The sequence below is a fragment of the Macaca fascicularis genome, chromosome 16 (genome assembly GCF_037993035.2).
Source record: "Macaca fascicularis isolate 582-1 chromosome 16, T2T-MFA8v1.1".
Taxonomy (NCBI): Eukaryota; Metazoa; Chordata; class Mammalia; order Primates; family Cercopithecidae; genus Macaca; species Macaca fascicularis.
This window is the reverse complement of record NC_088390.1, coordinates 81,639,953-81,660,383: the sequence shown is the minus strand read 5'-3', so window position 1 is coordinate 81,660,383 and position 20,431 is coordinate 81,639,953. Positions and strand designations below refer to the sequence as shown.

Below are 20,431 nucleotides of genomic sequence, written 5' to 3'. Positions count from 1 at the left end.
GAGGAGATGAGCTCACGGCGGCCCCCGCAGCGCCGGACGCTGGTTGCGCGCTCCCAGCGGCCGAGCGGCCCCGGGCACGCGCGCGCGCGCCGCCGGCCCGACAGGTGGGTCCCGGCGCCCACGCCGCCTCTCCCGCCCGCGGGATCCTGCGCCGTGGGCTACGCAGTCCGCCCTGTGCTGCTGGAAGGGGCGTTCTGGGCACGGGGGGAGCGGTCGAGGGCTGGAGACCCTAAAGGCGCCTCCTATGGCCAGAGGGGAGCCTCCGGCGGGAGCCACCTCTCGGGGGCGCATCATCCTGCCCCCCACTGTAAGAGGAAAGCTCCATAATGGAGCTTAGGAATTAGGAGTCTCGAGTGAGTAAGGCCGGGTTACAGCCACTCGGGAGCCGGTCCCACCAGTCTGTCCCGGGGAGAAGCTGGCCCGGGTCTAGGGGGCGGACAGGGCGCCTGCGTTCCTACCTACGCAGGCCGGCCCCATCCGGGGGATGCAGCGGCGGGTGTTTAGACCGAAGGACTAGGCAAAAGCCAGAAAGGGAGGGTTGGGGAGAGGGCCTTGGAGCCCTGCTGGGGACAGAGTCGCACCGCTTGGAGTTCCCAGCCTGGCCTTCACCCGGCATCTTGCTGGGCCAGCAGCGTCAGGCCGGTTTATTTAAGCAACCGTAACGTCCGCCCGCACACACCCTGCCCCAGTCCACTCCTCCCTCCCGCTGGGACTGGAGGGTGGGCGCTTTCCTGCTTCAGCTTCTCGCTCTTGTGTAATCCCACAAGCAAGGGGTTTCTAAACTGAGCAGCAGGTGCCTGGCTGATGCCCAGTCCCCGCCAGAAGCCAAGCCTGGTGGGCCGTCAGCCAACCACCGCACGCCACGAACCGCCCTGGAGCCCCTGTCCGAGCGCCGTCAGCCCCGCCCAGGGTCTGCAGGACGGAACCCGCCCTGCGCTCCACACCTGAGGCCGCTCCCTTCGCCTCTTCTCTTCCCCAGGTGCTGTCCTTAGTCCCAGCCCAGTCAAGAGATACTGGGGCTGGCTAGTCATGGGGGAGCCCAGTAGAGAGGAGTATAAAATCCAGTCCTTTGATGCAGAGACCCAGCAGCTGCTGAAGACAGCACTCAAAGGTGAGCACGGGACCCCTTCCTGAGCTGGGGTCAGGAGCCACAGAGAAGGGCCCCTGTAGGCAGCACCAGAGGCTGAGCCTGGTGAATGCCTCCACCCCTCCCCTCATTCTCTGACGATAGGAATCGGCAACGTAATTCTTGAACTGGAGACAAGCTACATTGAGGCCATTATTTTGGAGTATGAATCAGTCACCTCTCAGACTGTAAAGACTTTTTAAAAAGTTTAACCATGGCCGGGCGCGGTGGCTCAAGCCTGTAATCCCAGCACTTTGGGAGGCCGAGGCGGGCGGATCACAAGGTCAGGAGATCGAGACCACAGTGAAACCCCGTCTCTACTAAAAATACAGAAAATTAGCCGGGCGCGGTGGCGGGCGCCTGTAGTCCCAGCTACTCAGGAGGCTGAGGCAGGAGAATGGCGGGAACCCGGGAGGCGGAGCTTGCAGTGAGCCGAGATCGCGCCACTGCACTCCAGCCTGGGCAACAGCGTGAGACTCCGTCTCAAAAAAAAAAAAAAAAAAAAGTTTAACCATAGGGCTAGGCGCAGTGGCTCATGCCTGTAGTTCCAGCACTTTGGAAAGCCAAGGTGGGCAGATTGCTTGAGTCCAGGAGTTCAAGACCAGTCCGGGAAACATGGTGTAAACCCCATCTCTACAAAATAAAAAAAAATTGGGCCGGGCGCGGTGGCTCAAGCCTGTAATCCCAGCACTTTGGGAGGCCGAGATGGGCGGATCACGAGGTCAGGAGATCGAGACCATCCTGGCTAACACTGTGAAACCCCGTCTCTACTTAAAAAAAAAATACAAAAAACTAGCCGGGCGAGGTGGCGGGCGCCTGTAGTCCCAGCTACTCGGGAGGCTGAGGCAGGAGAATGGCGTAAACTCGGGAGGCGGAGCTTGCAGTGAGCTGAGATCCGGCCACTGCGCTCCAGCCTGGGGGACAGAGCGAGACTCCGTCTCAAAAAAAAAAAATAAAAAATAAAAAAAATAAAATAAAATTGAAAAATTAGCCGGTCATGGTGGCACGCACCTGTGGTCCCAGCTACTTAAAATGCTGAGGTGGGAGGATTGATTGAGCCTGGGGGGGTGAGGGTGCCATGAGCCATGATCCTGCCACTACATTCCAGCCTGGCTAACAGAGCAAGACCCTGTCTCAAGAACAACAACAAAAGGTTTAATCATAAAAAAAAGAACACAGCTCCTGCCCTTGAAGCGCTTACATTTGAATTGCTCGTTTCTGTGCTGCCATAGCCCCGTCTCTTGAATGCACAGCTGCGTGCTTTGAGACAGGTGGAGAATATTCCGTCTGCCAGAGGAGCTATAGTAATTGCCCTCGCCTGATGCCTTCCCGCTGTAACACGCAGGACAGAAGTTTGTCTTCAACTAATAATTAGCAGCACCCATCATGTGCCAAGCGGAGCCTGCTGGGAGGCCCTGTGTCTTATAAAAACACTATTTCTGGCCGGGCGCGGTGGCTCAAGCCTGTAATCCCAGCACTCTGGGAGGCTGAGACCGGCGGATCACGAGGTCAGGAGATCGAGACCATCCTGGCTAACACGGTAAAACCCCGTGTCTACTAAAAAAAATACAAAAAAAACTAGCCGGGCGAGGTGGTGGGCGCCTGTAGTCCCAGCTACTCGGGAGGCTGAGGCAGGAGAATGGCATAAACCCAGGAGGCGGAACTTGCAGTGAGCCGAGATCCGGCCACTGCGCTCCAGCCTGGGCAACAGAGGGAGACTCCGTCTCAAAAAAAAAAACAAACTTGTGAAACTGCTGTTGGAGGCATGTCCTGGTTAGTATTCCTTCCTCAACCTAGTGCCAGGAAAAGATGTGTTTCCTGAGAAACTACATTCTTACTTTGATTGGTTCCTACCAGCCACATAACCCCTCCCCATTTTCTCTGACTGGGCAACAGTCAGCAGACAGACAGGCTAAAGCTGTTTGTTTGTATGGTTACTGTCCTCTGTATGGTTTCTTTTCTCTTTTTTTTTTTTTTGAGACGGTTTCTCTCTTGTTGCCCAGGCTGGAGTGCAATGGCACAATCTCGGCTCACTGCAACCTTCGCCTCCTAGGTTCAAGCAATTTTCCTGCCTCAGCCTCCCAAGTAGCTGGGGTTACAGGTGCCCACCACCATGCCCAGCTAATTTTTTTGTATTTTTGTAGAGACGGGGTTTCACCATGTTGGCCAGGCTGGTCTTGACCTCCTGACCTCAGGTGATCCACCCACCTCGGCCTCCCAAACTGCTGGGATTACAGGCGTGAGCCACTACACCGGGCCCTTTGTATTATTTCTTTTTTCTTTTTCTTTTTCTTTTTTTTGAGACGGAGTCTTGCTTTGTCGCCCAGGCTGGAGTGCAATGGCATGATCTCGGCTCACTACAATCTCTGCCTCCCGAGTTCAAGCGATTCTCTTGCCCCAGCCTCCCAAATAGCTAGGATGACATGAGATGATGCACAAGCTGCCACACGTGGCTAATTTTTGTATTTTTAGTAGAGATGGGGTTTCACTATGTTAGCCAGGCTGGTCTCAAACTCCTGACTCCAGGTGATCCACCCACCTTGGTCTCCCAAAGTGTTGGGATTACAGGCGTGAGCCATTGAGCTCGGCCATGATTTCTTTTTTTTTTTTCTTTTTTTTTTTTTGAGACGGAGTCTCGCTCTGTCGCCCAGGCTGGAGTGCAGTGGCCGGATCTCAGCTCACTGCAAGCTCCGCCTCCCGGGTTCACGCCATTCTCCTGCCTCAGCCTCCCGAGTAGCTGGGACTACAGGCACCCGCCACCTCGCCCAGCTAGTTTTTTGTATTTTTTAGTAGAGACGGGGTTTCACCATGTTAGCCAGGATGGTCTCGATCTCCTGCCCTCGTGATCCACCCGTCTCGGCCTCCCAAAGTGCTGGGATTACAGGCGTGAACCACCGTGCCCGGCCTTTTTTTTTTTTTTTAATTTAAGTTCAAGGGTACATGTGCATAACGTGCAGGTTTGTTACATATGTATACTTGTGCCATGTTGGTGTGCTGCACCCATCAACTCGTCAGCACCCATCAACTTGTCATTTACATCAGGTATAACTCCCAATGCAATCCCTCCCCCATCGGCCATCATTTCTTGTAAGTACCATGCGCTGATTGCACCACTGGAGTCACTGTCCTCTGTATGATTTCTGATCTCTTTCACTTCAAGCATATGAGAGTGCTCTACTCTAAATATCTCAAGTTCTTAGAAGCAGGTGGAGGCAAATGTGATAAAGCAGCAGCTCTAGGCTCCCCTCATATCTCTACCCCTAGATCCGGGTGCTGTGGACTTGGAGAAAGTGGCCAATGTCATTGTGGACCATTCTCTGCAGGACTGTGTGTTCAGCAAGGAAGCAGGACGCATGTGCTACGCCATCATTCAGGTTGGGGGTCGGGAGAGTAAAGGAAGCTGCTTTGAGGAAAGTGCTTCAGGAGTGGGCAGAGGCCTGGCCTGCAGGACAGAGATGCATAGGGTCTAGCTCAAAGACATAAAGAGGCATAGGATGGGTGGGGTTGCAGGGGCACCGCCCCCCACCCTTCACCTTCCTCTCCCTGGCTCACAGGCAGAGAGTAAACAAGCAGGCCAGAGTGTCTTCCGGCGTGGACTCCTCAACCGGCTGCAGCAGGAGTACCAGGCTCGGGAGCAGCTGCGAGCACGCTCCCTGCAGGGCTGGGTCTGCTATGTCACCTTTATCTGCAACATCTTTGACTACCTGAGGGTGAGGCCCCGGCAGCCACCCTGGGAGGCGACATGGCCTGTCACCCGAGGCCCAGGTTGGACTGTTTCCCTCGGCCACTAAGCCTGGTGCTCTGACCCCTCCTCTCCCTCACAGGTGAACAACATGCCCATGATGGCTCTGGTGAACCCTGTCTATGACTGCCTCTTCCGGCTGGCCCAGCCAGACAGTTTGAGCAAGGAGGAGGAGGTGGGTGGCCCCAGCCCCGGTACAAGCACAGAAGGCTGCGGGATGGACAGTCTGGCTCAGCCGAGTGTCAGCTCACTGCTCATGGAGGCCTTTTAGGACGGTGTCACTTCTGGGGCAGGAGTGTGGGGGTGTTTAAGGCCTGTCAGAATTACAGGACAAGCTGCCAGGTCTGGAATTTATCCAATACAGACAGCAGCCAAAACCTACTGGCTCAGCAGCTTCCTTCTCAGTCAGAAAGCCAATCTCTGATGGCAGCTGTGCGAGCCATGGCTAGCTGTGGGTACAGATGGCCCCAAAGCCAAACCAGGGTCAGGCAGTGTGAGGAAGGCAGGAGAGCGGGATGAAGGAGTGGTTTGGAGACAGGCTTGAGTGGAGCCTGGCCAGACGAGGGACCTCAGGAAGTCCCGGAACTCATTTCTTTCTGTGTAAGATGTGGAAGTCTGCTAGGAGCCACTGAAAATGCTTGAGTAAGAGAATGATACCATCAGCACAGCACAGCTGGCTCCTGCAAAACTCTACTAACACTGCAGAGCTGTAAAACCAGTCAAATTCAGACCATTAGTGATAGCTCTGCTTCAGTGGTGAAGAAGTACCCACTGGATGGTGAGGAGGGAGCAAGGGAATGAGTGTAAAGGCAAGGCACAGCACCTGGCACTTGGCAAATGCTGTGTGACAGGCTGACCCTGCCCCAGTTCACTCGTGTTACCCCCCGCCGTCCCCTGCAGGTGGATTGTTTGGTGCTACAGCTGCACCGGGTCGGGGAGCAGCTGGAGAAAATGAATGGGCAGCGCATGGATGAGCTCTTTGTGCTGATCCGGGATGGCTTCCTGCTCCCAACTGGCCTCAGCTCCCTGGCCCAGCTGTTGCTGCTGGAGATCATTGAGTTCCGGGCGGCCGGCTGGAAGACGACGCCAGCTGCTCACAAGTATTATTACAGCGAAGTCTCCGACTAGGCCTCCAGATCAGGGCTTCCTTGCCAGCACTGGCCTTTCTTCTACACACCTCTGAAACTGGCAGTGGAGTCTCTGCCTCACCCAAAGACTTTTCCCTTCCAGACTTTGAGTGTCTTCCCTTCTAGACTTTCCCATCTCCTGGTGAGATGTTTCCCACTTATGCCATGGTCCTGCCCTGAGCCCCTTTCCCCACCACCTTCCCTCAGGGCCAGGCAGAGAAGAGCAACTCCTAAGAGCCACTGCACTGTGTAACCATTAGTGCAACTACTACCTTGGTGCCTCAGTTTACCCATCTGTAAAATGGGTAAGCATAGCCATTGGGATGCTTTGGGATGTCAACGGGCGGAGGCAGAGCACAAGTCATACCAGAAACTGCTTTTTATACATTTTGTACAAGGACAACTCTGGAAGCAAGCCTATTTCCTCCAGCCAGTTTCAATGAATGCTGCACCACATGCTACACCAGTTCAGCGTGAGAAGTTTCTAATAAATCTTTTCTAATACTAAAACTGCTTCCTTTTATATCCAACGGTCCACCCCAAGCTAAGGGAAGAGAAGACGGCCCTGAGTTTCCTGGAGGAAATTCCCAAGTCAATGTGCTCTCTCTTTATAAGGAAATGGGGGCAGAGAGAGCAAGTTCCAGCCTCAAAGAAAGAAGGATTCGTGGATAGTGAACATGCTGCTCCCTCTTTCTCATGAGGCCTGCCCACCCTTACAAAGGAACCACATCCCTAACCCACAGGGAGCTTTCAGCCTGGCAGTGGCTCACACTGTTTGCTGCGGCAGAGGGCCCTGGGCTCCTCCTGGAGACTCTACCACCAGCGGTAGTGGGCCAGGGCACGGTTGGCCTCTGCCATCTTGTGCATTTCATGCTTCTTCTTGATCACAGGGCCCCGGTTATGGAAAGCCTCCAGCAGCTCGTGTGACAGCTTCTCCGGCATCAGTGTCCGCCGGTGCTTGTTCTCCCGGCACTCCGTGATCATCCACTTCATGGCTAGGAAGCGGCGGCGCTGGTCGGGTAGGGGTACAGGGACCTGGGGAGACAGGACATAGGCAAGTTGGTCCAAGAGTCTGCCAGGGTTTGGGGCCTCCTGCCTAATTCTAAGGAGTAGCCACACGTTCCCTCTGGACCAGCCCTGGTCAGGCCTGGTGAGAAGGGCCTGTCTTGTCTTCTTTGAGCTTCCCTCACCTTCAGGTGACCCCAGTGCAGCAGACATAAGAGGCGTTCATTCAGCAAACACTCATTAAGCACTGGCCTCTCCAGGCACAGTGGCTCACACCTGTAATCCCAGCACTTTGGGAGGCCGAGGCAGGAGGATTGCTTGAGCCCAGGAGTTCAAGACCAGGCTGGTCTAACAAGACCTTGTCTCCATATATCGAAAAGAAAAATAAGGCCAGGTGCGGTGGTACACGCCTGTAATTCCAGCACTTTGGGAGGCCGAGGCAGGCGGATTACCTGAGGTCAGAAGTTCGAGACCAGTCTGGCCAACGTGGTGAAACCTCGTCTCTACTAAAAATGCAAAAGTTAGCTGGGCGCAGTGGCAGGCGCCTGTAATCCCAGCTACTTGGGAGGCTGAGGTAGAATTGCTTGAACCCAGGAGACAGAGGTTGCAGTGAGCCAAGATTGCACCACTGCACTCCAGCCTGGGTAACAGAGCAAGACTTCGTCTCAAAGAAAAAAAAAAAAGAAAAAGAAGAAAAGCATTGGCCATTTTCCCTCCTAAATGGTAGTCCTACCAAGTTGTTATAAGAACCAAACAGGAAAAGCCCTATTAGCTGGGGTGACTTATCTGCCTCAGACCATAGGTACCTAAAAACAAGACCCCTTCAGTCTTCAGACACAGCAAAACCCTCTACTAAAATACAAACATACTCTACTAAAAGTACAAAAAAATTAGCTTGGCATGGTGGCGGCCACCTGTAATCCCAGCTACTCGGGGTTGGTGGTGGAGGGTGGGGTGCAGGGGCTGAGACAGGAGAATCTCCTGAACCTGGCATGCGGAGGCTGCAGTGAGCCAAGAGCCGAGATTACGCCACTGCACTCCAGTCTGGGCAAGAGTGAAACTCCATCTCAAAAAAAAAAAAGAAAGTTAAAAGAAAAACAAAAAAACAAGACCCCCTGTCCAAAAATAATTTGCTAGGCCTTCACTATGTGTCATTACCATGCCAGACACGAGAGTGCAGACAATAATGAAGAAGTCCCTACCCCATGGAGTTGATACTGAAAAAGGAGAACACAAGAAAACTCAGGACAATACAATATAATTAAATGCTATGAAAGAGGTACCTAGTAATGCTCAGCAAACACGGATGAAGCATCAGTTATGGGTCAAGCACTATGGCAAACACTGGCATACGAAGATAGGATATGAATAGTCCCTCACCATGAGAATTTTACAGGTTAGGACACACAGGATGCTTGACAGAAGAAGGTAAAGGGAGGTGGGCTCCCAGATGTTATTTAGGTACTTTTTGCTCTCTTCCATCTTCTGCCTATAATTTTTCTGCTATAGGACTCAGATGAGTGGACCATGACAGTCTCAATCTTTTCTTTTTTTTTTTTTTGAGACGGAGTATTGCTCTGTCACCAGGCTGCAGTGCAATGGCGTGATCTCGGCTCACCGCAACCTCCACCTCCTGGATTCAAGCGATTCTCTAGCTTCAGCCTCCCAAGTAGCTGGGATTACAGACATGCGCCACCACACCTGGCTAATTTTGTATTTTTAGTAGAAACAGGGTTTCTCCATGTTGGTCTCCAACTCCCAACCTCAGGTAATCCACCGGCCTTGACCTCCCAAAGTGCTGGGATTATAGCTATGAGTCACCATGCCCAGCTGCTTTTTTTTTTTTTTTTTCTGAGACAAGCTTTAGGGCGCAATCACAACTCACTGCAGCCTTAACCTACTGGACTCAAGTGATCCTCCTACCTCAGCCTCCTGAGTAGTTGGGAGCACAGGTGCACACCACCACAGCTGGCTAATTTTTTTTTTTTTTTGTAGAGCTGGGGTCTCCCTATGTTGCCCTGCTGGTCTCTAACTCCTGAGCTCAAGCTATCCTTCATTAGGCTCCCAAAGTGCTGAGATTACAGGTGCAATACCACTGCACCAGCTAGAAAGCTATCTTGACCCAACTCCCAAGTACCACCTATCTTGTTTCACATGTGAGGGATCCTGCTTTCTTGCCCTGGCCATTCATTCACCTGGTAGAAACGGCCTCCCTTGAGGATGGGTACCAGCCCAATCACAGGCTCACAGTTTTTCAGTGCTTGGTGGAAGATGGTGTAGGGGTTGCGTTCGATGGTTGCCTGTTCCTCTGCAGAAGCGGAATGGTACTTCTCAAACTGCTTCCTTTTCACAGCTTCCAGAGTCTGCAAAAGAATACAGTGGAAGAGGCTGCCCCAGGCTCCCTAAAGGGTTTACCCAGCCAAGCTAGTACCTTGCCCTTTACTCCCATCCTCCGGTTCTGCTATGGCAATGCAGCTCCTCTCACAGCACATCCAAAACAAAGTTTTTAAGTGCCTCCCCCTTTGCTAGACTAGGACAAAAAGAGTGGACTGAGATTTGTGGCGTGGGGTGGGGGTGAGTGAGGTGGGGAATGGCAGTTGTTTTATTTTACCTTTTTTTGTAATTGTGTGTTTATTTCCGAAACACCAAGGAATGGCAGTTGTTGACTCCTACAGGGCTTCATTAAAGCCCGTACACATGCAGAGAAATTAATCTTTTTTTTTTTTTTTTTTTTGAGACGGAGTCTCGCTCTGTCACCCAGGCTGGAGTGCAGTGGCCGGATCTCAGCTCACTGCAAGCTCCGCCTCCCGGGTTCATGCCATTCTCCAGCCTCAGCCTCCCGAGTAGCTGGGACTACAGGCGCCCGCCGCCTCGCCCAGCTAGTTTTTTGTATTTCTTAATAGAGACGGGGTTTCACCATGTTAGCCAGGATGGTCTCCATCTCCTGACCTCGTGATCCGCCCGTCTCAGCCTCCCAAAGTGCTGGGATTACAGGCTTGAACCACCGCGCCCGGCCGAGAAATTAATCTTAATAATAGGTATATGAATTCATTTCCTCTTAAGCTACACTGAAAGTACCAAGTACAAGGCTACGGGGTGGGGGGCAAAAGAAAGATGACTGAGGAGGGAGGTGCTGTTTACCTGAGTCACGAGGGATCTGGCCAGTACTTTGTTTCCTCCTTTCATCATCATGTTGGTGAATTTACTTCAAAGAGAAAAGCAACATGTTTAGCTCTCCAAGGCTGTATCACGGAATCCTCACAAGAGACCCTCCCTGGGATAGTCCCAGTCCATGTAACAAATGTTTGTTTCCATCTAACCTGATGACTGGGTCTTCAAACACAGAACTTGTTTTCCCTGCTGGAGCAGCTTTGATGAGCTGAGTCTTCTTGAGCTCCCGATCATACTTCTCCTCCTCAGTTAGCTCCTCCACAGGCTTACGATAATATTCCTTGTCAATCAAGGGATCCTTGAATTCAGGACTATAGCGGCTCCACCTCACCTGAGTTAACCTAGGAGGGGGAAGAGGAGGAGACAGGCAAAAGCTGACTCCACAAGCGAGTAGGTTTGACTTAACAATAGGCATGGCTGCCAACGTGCCGACTAAGGAGAGCGGCGCGGAGACTGCGAGCTAAAGCTGAGCCACAACAATTCAGGCCCTTGTCCCAAGAAGTAGGACATCCCTCAAGCAGGCGGGTCAAGTCTCCTCCTGGTCAAGTGCTAACGGTAAGGATGGGCTTGGCGCCTACACATCCTTCCCAATTCACAGGCGATCCCAGCTCTGAGCTCTAGCTGAACCGCACTTTCAGCTCCGCGTTAGACCCTAGATCAGCCAGACCCCTTAGGCGAGAGGTAGTCACTAAACCTTCAGATTGGTCCAGGGTCACGCAGCTAACTTAGAAGCTTGAATCCAGATACTCCGGCCCCCAGGGCAATGCTCTCTCCAGGGCCCCACGAGGCCTGCCTGTGGCCCCCTTCCTTCCTCGCAGGTCCCTTCGTGTAGAACCAAGCGGCGCCCCCCGCTGCCCACCGCCCTCTCACCCTGGAAGCTGCAAGACAGCCCGCCGCACGCCCAACGCCAGGCCCGACCATCCTCGGGCAACCTTCACTGCGGGGGCAGCCATCTTGGCTGGTCACGAGGACCCCACAAGGACTGCCCTCGGCGCGCCTGAGCGAATGACGCGAAACGGGTGACAAAGACTCCTCAGGGTCCTAAATCTGCGTTTCTCTCCACTGATCTGGACGTTAGAGTTTCTCACTCTGGGGACCAAAGGGAAGAGCCAAAAGGAAACACCTGCCCTCCCAATATCTGTCGCACTCTGGCGCGGCCCTAGGTGACGGCACTCACTCCTCTCAGGCCCCCATGAAGGCCCCGCCCCGCCTCAGCTCGTGCAGACTCTCGCGAGTTTTGAGGCCGCGGGGCCGGCCCGGGCGGCTGCAATATGGCGGAGGCGGAAGGGGAGAGCCTGGAGTCCTGGCTGAGTGAGTAGCCGCGGCCGGTTCTGGCTGCCCTCGAGCCTCTGGGCTGCCCCTCTCTTTACCCCCACGTCCCCTCCTCGGGCTCCACGGCTTCACCTCTTAGGAGCCCACGCCCGGGCTCGCCCTCGCCGCGAGCAGCATGCTATCACGCCCCTTCCCTATCAGGGCGCCGGGGCCCCATCCCGGCCCCCGCTTCCCTAGCTGCGGCTCGTCCTCTTGCTCTGGCGCGCGGCGGCGTGAACTCGGGGTCCCGTCGGGCACCGCAGGCTCGGGGGAAGGCGACAGCCACGATCTTAGGGCTGACATGCTTCGGCGCTTTGGGGAGATTGTGGTGGGGTCGCCGCCCGGCGGTGACTCCAGGAACCTAGCGCCCCCTGACTAAGGGAAAAGCTTCGGATTGGGGCTGAATCTCTGGTAGTGGTGGGTGCTGCCGACTGCGTTCAGTCGCCTAGCAGCTTCAGAATTGCGACCATGTGTTGAAGAAGTGACGGCTTCGCTCAGGCAGAATGCTTGAAGTGAGAATAATATTCCAAAGAGAGCGACGATAGAGAGCAGAGAGCTCTACCTTTTTCTTGCAGTGACCACAGAAGCATGGTGAAATCGGTATCGAGGACTCCCCCACCCCGCACACATACATATACCCCTTTGAACATCCTAACGAGTCAGTGTTGATAGCCTATTCTAAGGCCGAGGAGCACAGTCTGAAGCTGTAGTTATAGAGGCGTATTGCTGTCATTGCACTGTGAATTACAGTGCTACGAAGGAAATGTGTGTTAATCTGGTTAGCAGGTAGTACTCGGCCTGAGGGTTAATAAGTGAACTTTTCTATAGGCTAGACCTGGAAGCCTCCTTGAAGTGGAGAGAAAAATTGGACTGGTAATGGGATAGGCGAGATACCTAGTACTGCCTTGTTCTGAGGTCTTTTATTTAGTACTTCCAGGATCTTGGAGGTGATAGCTATTTCCTTAAATTGTCTGATTTTTCCTAGTAAGAAACCCCCTTCAGGAGGTTGAGCTTCAGTTTAAAGGGGAGCATATCCCAAAAGAGAAAAAAAGTAAGATTACGTTTGCCAAATCTACAGTTGCAGGCAGGTCATAAGGCTTCTTTATATATGGAACTGTTCTCCAAGGAGCTCAAAGTACTTTACAGATATTCATTAAATTCGTTTATCAAGTATCCTAGCAAAGCAGGTACTACTGCCATAATTTCACAAAAAGAGGACATCCTGACTCCAATCAAACCACTTGCCTAGAAATGCCTAACTTGCTATAACCACAGTGGAATTAGTTTGCTTTGAAGATATTAATATGGGTATTGAATAATTTAAATGACCTAAGCTGGGTTTAATAGGCTACATTTTGTTTTTGTTACTTGGTTTTGAGACAGAGTCTCGCACTGTTGTCTAGGCTGGAGTGCAGGGGCGCGATCATAGCTCACTGTAGCCTTGAACCCCTGTGCTCAAATAAGTCTCCTGCCTCAGCCTCCCAAGTAGCTGGGGCTATAGGCACACGCCACCACGCTTGGCTAATTCTTTTGATTTTTAGTAGAGATGAGGTCTTGCTATGTTGCCCAGGCTGGTCTCAAACTCCTGAGTTCAAGTGATCCTCCCACCTTTCCCTTCCAAAGTTCTGGGATTACACACGTGAGCCACGTGAGCCACTGCACCCAGCCTAGAGTCACATTATGAAGTGAGAGGGACACTTGGTCGGGGGGGGGGGGGGGAGTCACATGCTATCTGTAGAGACACAAGCTTCACGGTTGTTAGGACTTAATGATGTGAACTGTACCAGTTGAGCAAACCAGCATTTGGGATTCAGCATCATCTCACTCAGGGTCCTTGTCACCCCACGTTTGCCTGAATGGTTGCAGAAGCCTCTGCTTGGCCCAGAGACTCAGGTCTCTCCCGTCCTCACCTCTCCTCAGTCCATTCTGCTCCCAGAAGCGTGCTTGTGTTGAATCAAGTCATTCCACTGTTGCTTGTAATCTGGCCTTGGTTGTTCCAGGCCTTTTTCTCTGTGGCTTCCACGTTTTTCTCCTCTGCTCAGTCTGATGTTCTTAGCTTACCAATACACATTGCTCTCCTTACGTGGAAGCCCTGCTCCCCTTTCCTCAACTAAATGCTTGAAAAACCATCTCAGATTCTCTTTTCTCACAAACCATCTCTTGATGACTTCAGTCTTCTCTCAAGTCCCACCGCGATCAGTCAAGCGATGTTTAATGAGTACCTGCTATGTGGGGTGTTATAGGAGTTGGGAAGTTTAAGAAGATTTTGCGGCCAGGCACGGTGGCTCATGCCTGTAATCCTAGCACTTTGGGAGGCCGAGGCGGGCGGATCACGAGGTCAGGAGATCGAGACCATCCTGGCTAACACGGTGAAATCCCGTCTCTATTAAATGTACAAAAAATTAGCCGGATGTGGTGGCGGGCGCCTGTAGTCCCAGCTACTGGGGAGGCTGAGGCAGAATAATGGCATGAACCCGGGAGGTGGAGCTTGCAGTGAGCCAAGATCACGCCACTGCACTCCAGCCTGGGTTACAGAGCGAGATTCCGTCTCAAAGAAAAAAAAAAGATTTTGCCTGTGGTTGGATGGAGGTTGATGCTGGAGTGGATAAAGAACTCTTAAAAGATAAAGATACAAGGCAGTGCTAAAACGCAGGCATTCTCTTTAGGGAACTGGGGATGGGGGAACAGATGATTCAGTGAGGATACTGCATTTGAGCTAGCCATTGAAGAATGGGAAAATTTGGCACAAAAAACAAACAAACAAAAACACTAGATGGTGATGTAGAGAGAGCAAACCTGTTTGGGGCACACAGTAACAGAGGGGTTTGGAAATGAGGGAAGATAAGGCTGGGAAGTGAAGACCAAATTCTACCAAGTCTCCAATTTCCAGCCCAAGAAGTTTATTTTATTTATTTATTTATTTATTTATTTGAGACAGAGTCGCTCTGTCACCCAGGCTGGAGTGCAGTGGCACAGTCTCAGTTCACTGCAACTTCTGTTGCTTGGGTTCAAGCGATCCTCCAGCCTCAGCCTCCCAAGTAGTGGGACTTGGGAGGTGCCAAGTGGGACTACTGGTATGTGCCGCTACAACTGGCTAATTTTTGTATTTTTAGTAGACATCGGGTTTCACCATGTTGGCCAGGCTGGTGTCGAACTCCTGACCTCAAGTGAGCCACCTGCCTCAGCGCCCTCCAAAGTGTTGGGATTATAGACATGAGCCACCGCGCCCGGCCCCGCCAAAGAAGTTTAAATTTCTGCAGTTATCAGGCCCTCATTCTTTCTGTACTAGATGAAATCGGTGTTTTGGTGTCTTTTTTTTTTTTTTGAGACGGAGTCTTGCTCTGTCGCCCAGGCTGGAGTTCAGTGGCGCAATCTTGGCTCGCTGCAAGCTCCGCCTCGGGTTCATGCCATTCTCCTGCCTCAGCCTCCCAAGTAGCTGGGACTACAGGCACCCGCCACCACGCCCGGCTAATTTTTTTGTATTTTTAGTAGAGACAGGGTTTCACCGTGTTAGCCAGGCTGGTCTCAATCTCCTGACCTCGTGATCCGCCCGTCTCGGCCTCCCAAAGTGCTGGGGGATTACAGGCGTGAGCCACCGCACCTGGCCTGGTGTCTTAAGAGGCTTGATTTCATATAAGGACTTTACATAGGATTAGGATGGATTAGAATGGAAGTTCTAGAAGCAGGTGAGAAGGAGTGGAAGATAGGGATAAGGAAGGAAGGGATTTAAAAAGACATTGAGAAGGAAAGGACCACAGGACTGAGAGGAATGGATGAGGAGGGAGGGAAGAAGGAGTCAAAAAAGAGGTGGGGGCCTAGGGGACTTTTGGAGGGTGGTACTATTTATAGGAATAGTGACTTAATAGGCCACATACAGTGGCTCATTCCTGTGGTCCCAGCTACTCAGGAGGCTGAGGTGGGAGGATTGCTTGAGCCCAGGAGTTGGAGGCTGCAGTGAGCCATGATTGCCTACTGCAGCCTGGGGCAATAGAGTGAGACCCCTATCTCTAAAAAAAGAATGAGCACACTCCTGTGGGTGGTCCCAGCTACTTGGGAGGTTGAGGTGGGAGGATCACTTGAGCCTGGGAGGCAGAGACTGCAGTGAGCCGTGATGGAGCCACTGCACTCCAACCTGGGTGACAGAATGAGACCCCATCTCAAACAACAAAAAAAAAAACGAAAGAGGCCAGGCACTGGGACTCATACCTGTAATCCCAGCACCTTGGGAGTTCGAGGCAGGCGGATTGCCTGAGCCTAGGAGTTCAAGACCAGCCTGAGCAACATGGCAAAATTCTGTCTCTACCGAAAGTACACAAAATTAGCTGGGCATGATGTGAGTACCTGTGGTCCCAGCTAGGCTGAGATAGGAGAATCATCTGAGCCTGGGAAGTTGAGGCTACAGTGAGCCATGATCACACCACTGCACTCTTGCCTGAGTGACAGAGTGAGACCCTGTCTCAAAAAAAAAGAAAAAAGAAAAAGAAATAGGGAAGTCAGGAAAGAGAAGTGATGCTTTTTTTTTTTTTTTTTTGAGACGGAGTCTCACTCTAGTCACCCGGGCTGGAGTGCAGTGGCACAATCTCAGCTCATTGCAACCTCTGCCACCTGGGTTAAAGTGATTCTCCTGCCTCAGCCTCCCAAGTAGCTGGATTACAGGTGCCTGCCTCTTCGCCTGGCTAATTTTTGTAGTTTTAGTAGAGACAGGGTTTCACCGTCTTAGCCAGGCTGGTCTTGAACTCCTGACCTCGTGATCCACTCACCTCAGCCTCTCAAAATGCTGGGATTGCAGGTGTGAGCCCGGGCCATACATTTGTTTTTAGACTCATTTCTGTACCAAATTAGCCCAATTATCTACTGTCTTGTGTTTTGAACTGATTTTTTTTTTTCATGTATTGAACCCGGAGAGCACAGCCTCCTCGAGGGTAAAATCTGTGTCTCGAACTGTTTCTGCAGTCCCTCCGGGGTCTGGCATGCTGACATGCTGTTTACTTCGTTGTCTGTGGGTGCTTAACAAAGACTTGGTGATTGACTAAGTTTGTGTTTCCATTCAGGACCCTACCATTGAAGATTGACCTTTACTCCCTTTCCAGCCCATGTTCTTGCGTCTGCTTGTTTATAAGTCATTTGTTACATAGATTTTTCTTTTTGGAGATGGAGCCTCACTCTATGGCCCAGGCTGGAGTGCAATGGCCTGATCTCAGCTCACTGCCACCTCCACCTCCTGGGTTCAAGCGGTTCTCCTGCCTTAGCCTCCCAAGTAGCTGGGATCACAGGCGCACGGAACCATGCCCAGCTAATTTTGTCTTTTTAGTAGAGATGGCGTTTCACCATATTGGTCAGACTGGTCCCGAACTCCTAACCTCACTCAGGTGATCCACCTGCCTCGGCCTCCCAAAATGGTGGGATTACAGGCATGAGCCACCATGCCCAGCCCACACATATATATATATATATATATATGTGTGTGTGTGTATATATATGTGTATATATATGTATATGTATATTTTTATTTTTATTTTTATTTTTTGGAGATGGAGTCTTACTCTGTTGCCCAGGCTGGAGTGCAGTGGCACAATCATGGCTCACTGCAACCTCTGCCTCCTGGGTTCAAGCAATTCTCCAGCCTCAGCCTTCAAGTAGCTGAGATTACAGGTGTGTGCTACCGTGCCCGGCTAATTTTAGTATTTTTAATAGAGACAGGATTTCACCATGTTGTATAGGCTGGTCTCGAACTCCTGACCTCAAATGATCTACCTGCCTTGGTCTCCCAAAGTGCAGGGATTACAGGCATGAGCCACCACATCCAGCCTGCTATGTAGATATTGTTTTCTCTGGAATGTCTGAGCCATGCTGGAATGGGGTACCCAATGCTGCTGTTTCCATCGCCACATGACGTTTTAAATCCCACGAGAGTCTAGGCTAGCAATGGAGTGAAGCTGAAAAAATGAAAGCAGGAAATCCAGAGACACAGAAACAGATGAGGCTTTCAACAGAGGCCCGAAAATAGACAGAAATCATGAGTCAGAGCGGAGCCCAGAGGGGCGGTTCGGGAAGGCAAGGTCTGTAGGGGAAGCTCGGGTGTCACCTCTGTGCCAGGTGAAGGAAATGTTGAGTGGGTGGAAGGCTGTGTGCATCTGCTGGGGAGGCAGTAGGCAGATGGAGAGATCAAGTCACCCAGAATTATCCCCAGAGGTTCCTTCCCATTCCTGTGGGCGGGTGAGCTCTGCTTTCTGAGCTGCCCAGAGAGCTGGAGGAGATAGATATGGAACTGACCATTGCAGAAACCGGGGCTTTTTGTGCCCCTGAGTAGGCAAAGAGCTCCCTGTGGATTTGCCGTAAAAAGGTCTATCAAGGTGGAAGAAAGTGAGATTCTAGAGAAATTAATACGAGTGAAAAGTGGGCAGGAGTGTTCTTGGAAGTAGAAATGCTGTTGGAACACTAATAGGCTTGGGAAGAAGATATTTTGTGGTGAATACCCATTGCTTCGGGAGTGGGGGGATCCACATTTTACTCTGTACTTGGAAGATGCTTTTCCCCGTGCAAAAAGTGGGAGTGGGCCAATTTTTCTTCTATCACAAGGTGTATGACGGTTCCCAAAATAATAGCACCGGGGGATGGGGACGGCTCCTCAGACCATTTAATTTTTGTACCTTGCAGCCTTTTGGTGTTATGGAGAACTTTAAGCACCCGATAGGAATTAGTAACAGAGCCACACTAATGCTAACACCTGAGAAGGTTTCAGACAATTGGTGGGAGAGACTCGGCATTTGGAATGTGAGAGCTGGTAGGCTACCGTACAGTAATGCAGGATTGCCAGACATTTCTTTCCAGATGGCCACCCTTGATTACATTCAACTCCCCTCCTTTCAAGCTCGAGATTTTGAAGGACCTACTGATTCTCTTTCAAGATTGAAGACAGACGCCTTCTTTTCTTCTAAATAGAAACCTAGGCAGGGTGCAGTGGCTCACGCCTGTAATCCCAGCACTTTGGGAGGCTGGGGCTGGTCTTGACCTCCTTACCTGAGGTCAGGAGGTCTAGACCAGCCTGGCCAACATGGCGAAAACCCATCTCTACTAAAAATACAAAAAGTAGCCAGGCGTAGTGGCGCATGCCTATAATCCCAGCTACTCAGGAGGCTGAGGCAGGAGAATAGCTCGAACCCAGGAAGCGGAGGTGGCAGTGAGCCCAGATCGCGCCACTGCACTCCAGCCTGGGTGATACAGTGAGACTCAATCTCAAAAAATAAATAAATAAATATGAATCTAAACCATCAGAATCTTCCCCTCGCAGCCATTGCAGCCAGAACAGAAACACTGCCGGGGAGGCCGAGCCCGGACCTGGGAAGCAGGGTGCTACACTGGCTGCCATGGGCCTTCCCTCTGCCTGGCAGCTGTCTCTACTCAGATCCTTGCAGCCCTGTTCCCAGTGAAGGAGCTGGAGTCTCTGATAGGATTTGCTCATCCAGCTGGTGATTTTTTTTTTTTTTTTTGAGACGGAGTCTCGCTCTGTCGCCCAGGCTGGAGTGCAGTGGCCGGATCTCAGCTCACTGCAAGCTCCGCCTCCTGGGTTCACGCCATTCTCCTGCCTCAGCCTCCCGAGTAGCTGGGACTACAGGCGCCCGCCACCTCGCCCGGCTAGTTTTTTCGTATTTTTAGTAGAGACGGGGTTTCACCATGTTAGCCAGGATGGTCTCGATCTCCTGACCTTATGATCCGCCCGTCTCGGCCTCCCAAAGTGCTGGGATTACAGGCTTGAGCCACCGCGCCCGGCTGATTTTTTTCTTTTTTAGACGGAATTTTCACTCTTGATGCCCAGGCTGGAGTGCAGTGGCGCAGTCTCTGCTCAAGGCAACCTCCGCCTCCTGGGTTCAAGTGATTCTCCTGCCTCTGCCTCCTGAGTAGCTGGGACTACAGGCATGTGCCACCACGCCCGGTTAATTTTGTATTTTTAGTAGTGACAGGGTTTCTCCATGTTGGTCAGGCTGGTCTTGAACTCCTGACCTCAGGTGATCTGCCTGCCTCGTTCTCCCAAAATGTTGGGATTACAGACGTGAGCCACTGCACCCAGCCCAGCTGGTGATTTTTAAAGTTAACAAAACACAATTATGAGAAATGAGAATTTAGAAACTTCTGACAAAGAGGGGCTTGTCGGGAGGGGCTCTGACGCCCTGCCTTGGGCCTTCATGGAGATCTGGGGAGGGAGCAGGAGTGTTTTGGGTTTTTTTGTTTGTTTGTTTGTTTGTTTTTTGAGACAGACTCTCGCTCTATCACTCAGGCTGGAGTGCAATGACGCGATCTCGGCTCACAGCAGACTCCGCCCCCCAGGTTCACGCCATTCTCCTGCCTCAGCCTCCCTAGTAGCTGGGACTGCAGGCGCCCACCACCACACCCGGCTAATTTTTTTGTATTTTTAGTAGAGACGGGGTTTCACCGTATTCGCCAGGATGGTCTTGATCTCCTGACCTCATGATCCGCCTGCCTCGGCCTCTCAGAGTGCTGGGACTATAGGCGTGAGACACTGCACCCAGCTGGGAGCAGGAGTGTGTCAAAGGGTGTGTGTCTTCAGCCTTCCATTTGTCTTTGGAACCCAAAGCCCTAAATTTAGCAAACAGCTGGAGAGTGCTTTCTGAAGAGGGAGCCTCTGGATCTGAATCAGAGATGGGAACCCATGTAGCCACCGTCAGCAGGGCTCTTCAGTGTAATCACAGGTTTGGGAAGGTAACAGGGAGGAGAGCCCATACCAAATATTGGAACTTTGCATTTAGTGCCTAGATTTTAAATCCCAGTGGCCCTCTGAGAACTCTAGTACTTGTGTTTGTGCTTGACCATGGAAGGCCATTAGAGCCTGGGGGTGCTAGATACTCAAGCTGCAATCCCAGGGAGATTGCACAGTGACCGGGGCTTAGTAGGGGCTAAGTAAATGTTGTTGACTTGACAGTGATGAGCATT

The 20,431-nt window shown here is 51.9% G+C and overlaps 3 protein-coding genes across 12 annotated transcripts in view; 2 read left to right on the top strand and 1 right to left on the bottom strand.

The window, feature by feature from the left end:
• Positions 1-8: 8 nt before the first annotated feature.
• Positions 9-6,505, top strand: MIF4GD (MIF4G domain containing). Of its 5 annotated transcripts, XM_065531972.1 has the most exons (7): positions 9-104; positions 980-1,111; positions 2,359-2,478; positions 4,391-4,500; positions 4,681-4,836; positions 4,951-5,043; positions 5,769-6,505. In XM_065531972.1, exons 2-7 carry the CDS (start codon positions 1,030-1,032, stop codon positions 5,994-5,996), a joined length of 789 nt encoding a protein of 262 aa, XP_065388044.1. In that variant the 5' UTR covers positions 9-104; positions 980-1,029; the 3' UTR covers positions 5,997-6,505. The 5 variants fall into 5 exon arrangements, with proteins under 5 accessions (XP_065388044.1, XP_005584971.1, XP_005584970.1 ...); XM_005584914.3 differs by lacking the exon at positions 2,359-2,478; XM_005584913.2 differs by lacking the exon at positions 2,359-2,478 and having other exon boundaries at positions 9-353.
• MRPS7 (mitochondrial ribosomal protein S7) lies at positions 6,360-11,146 on the bottom strand. Its single transcript, XM_005584915.4, has 5 exons — positions 11,042-11,146; positions 10,321-10,512; positions 10,142-10,205; positions 9,196-9,363; positions 6,360-7,030 (listed from the first exon to the last, which is right to left on the bottom strand). The coding sequence occupies exons 1-5, from the start codon at positions 11,122-11,124 to the stop codon at positions 6,809-6,811; spliced, it is 729 nt and encodes a 242-aa protein (XP_005584972.1). The 5' UTR covers positions 11,125-11,146; the 3' UTR covers positions 6,360-6,808.
• Positions 10,570-20,431, top strand: part of GGA3 (golgi associated, gamma adaptin ear containing, ARF binding protein 3) — a 26,189-nt gene continuing 16,327 nt past the window's right edge. For 4 of the 6 annotated variants that reach the window (XR_012426133.1, XR_285515.5, XM_045376711.3 and 1 more), the window contains exon 1: positions 11,425-11,482. Coding sequence is in view for 2 of the 6 variants with exons in the window: in XM_045376711.3 (XP_045232646.2) it covers positions 11,443-11,482 (40 nt within the window). In the remaining 4 variants the exon portion in view is untranslated. Of the gene's footprint in view, positions 10,727-11,424; positions 11,483-20,431 lie in introns of those variants that run through there. The other 2 variants (XM_074020399.1, XM_005584920.4) reach the window with 1 other exon arrangement.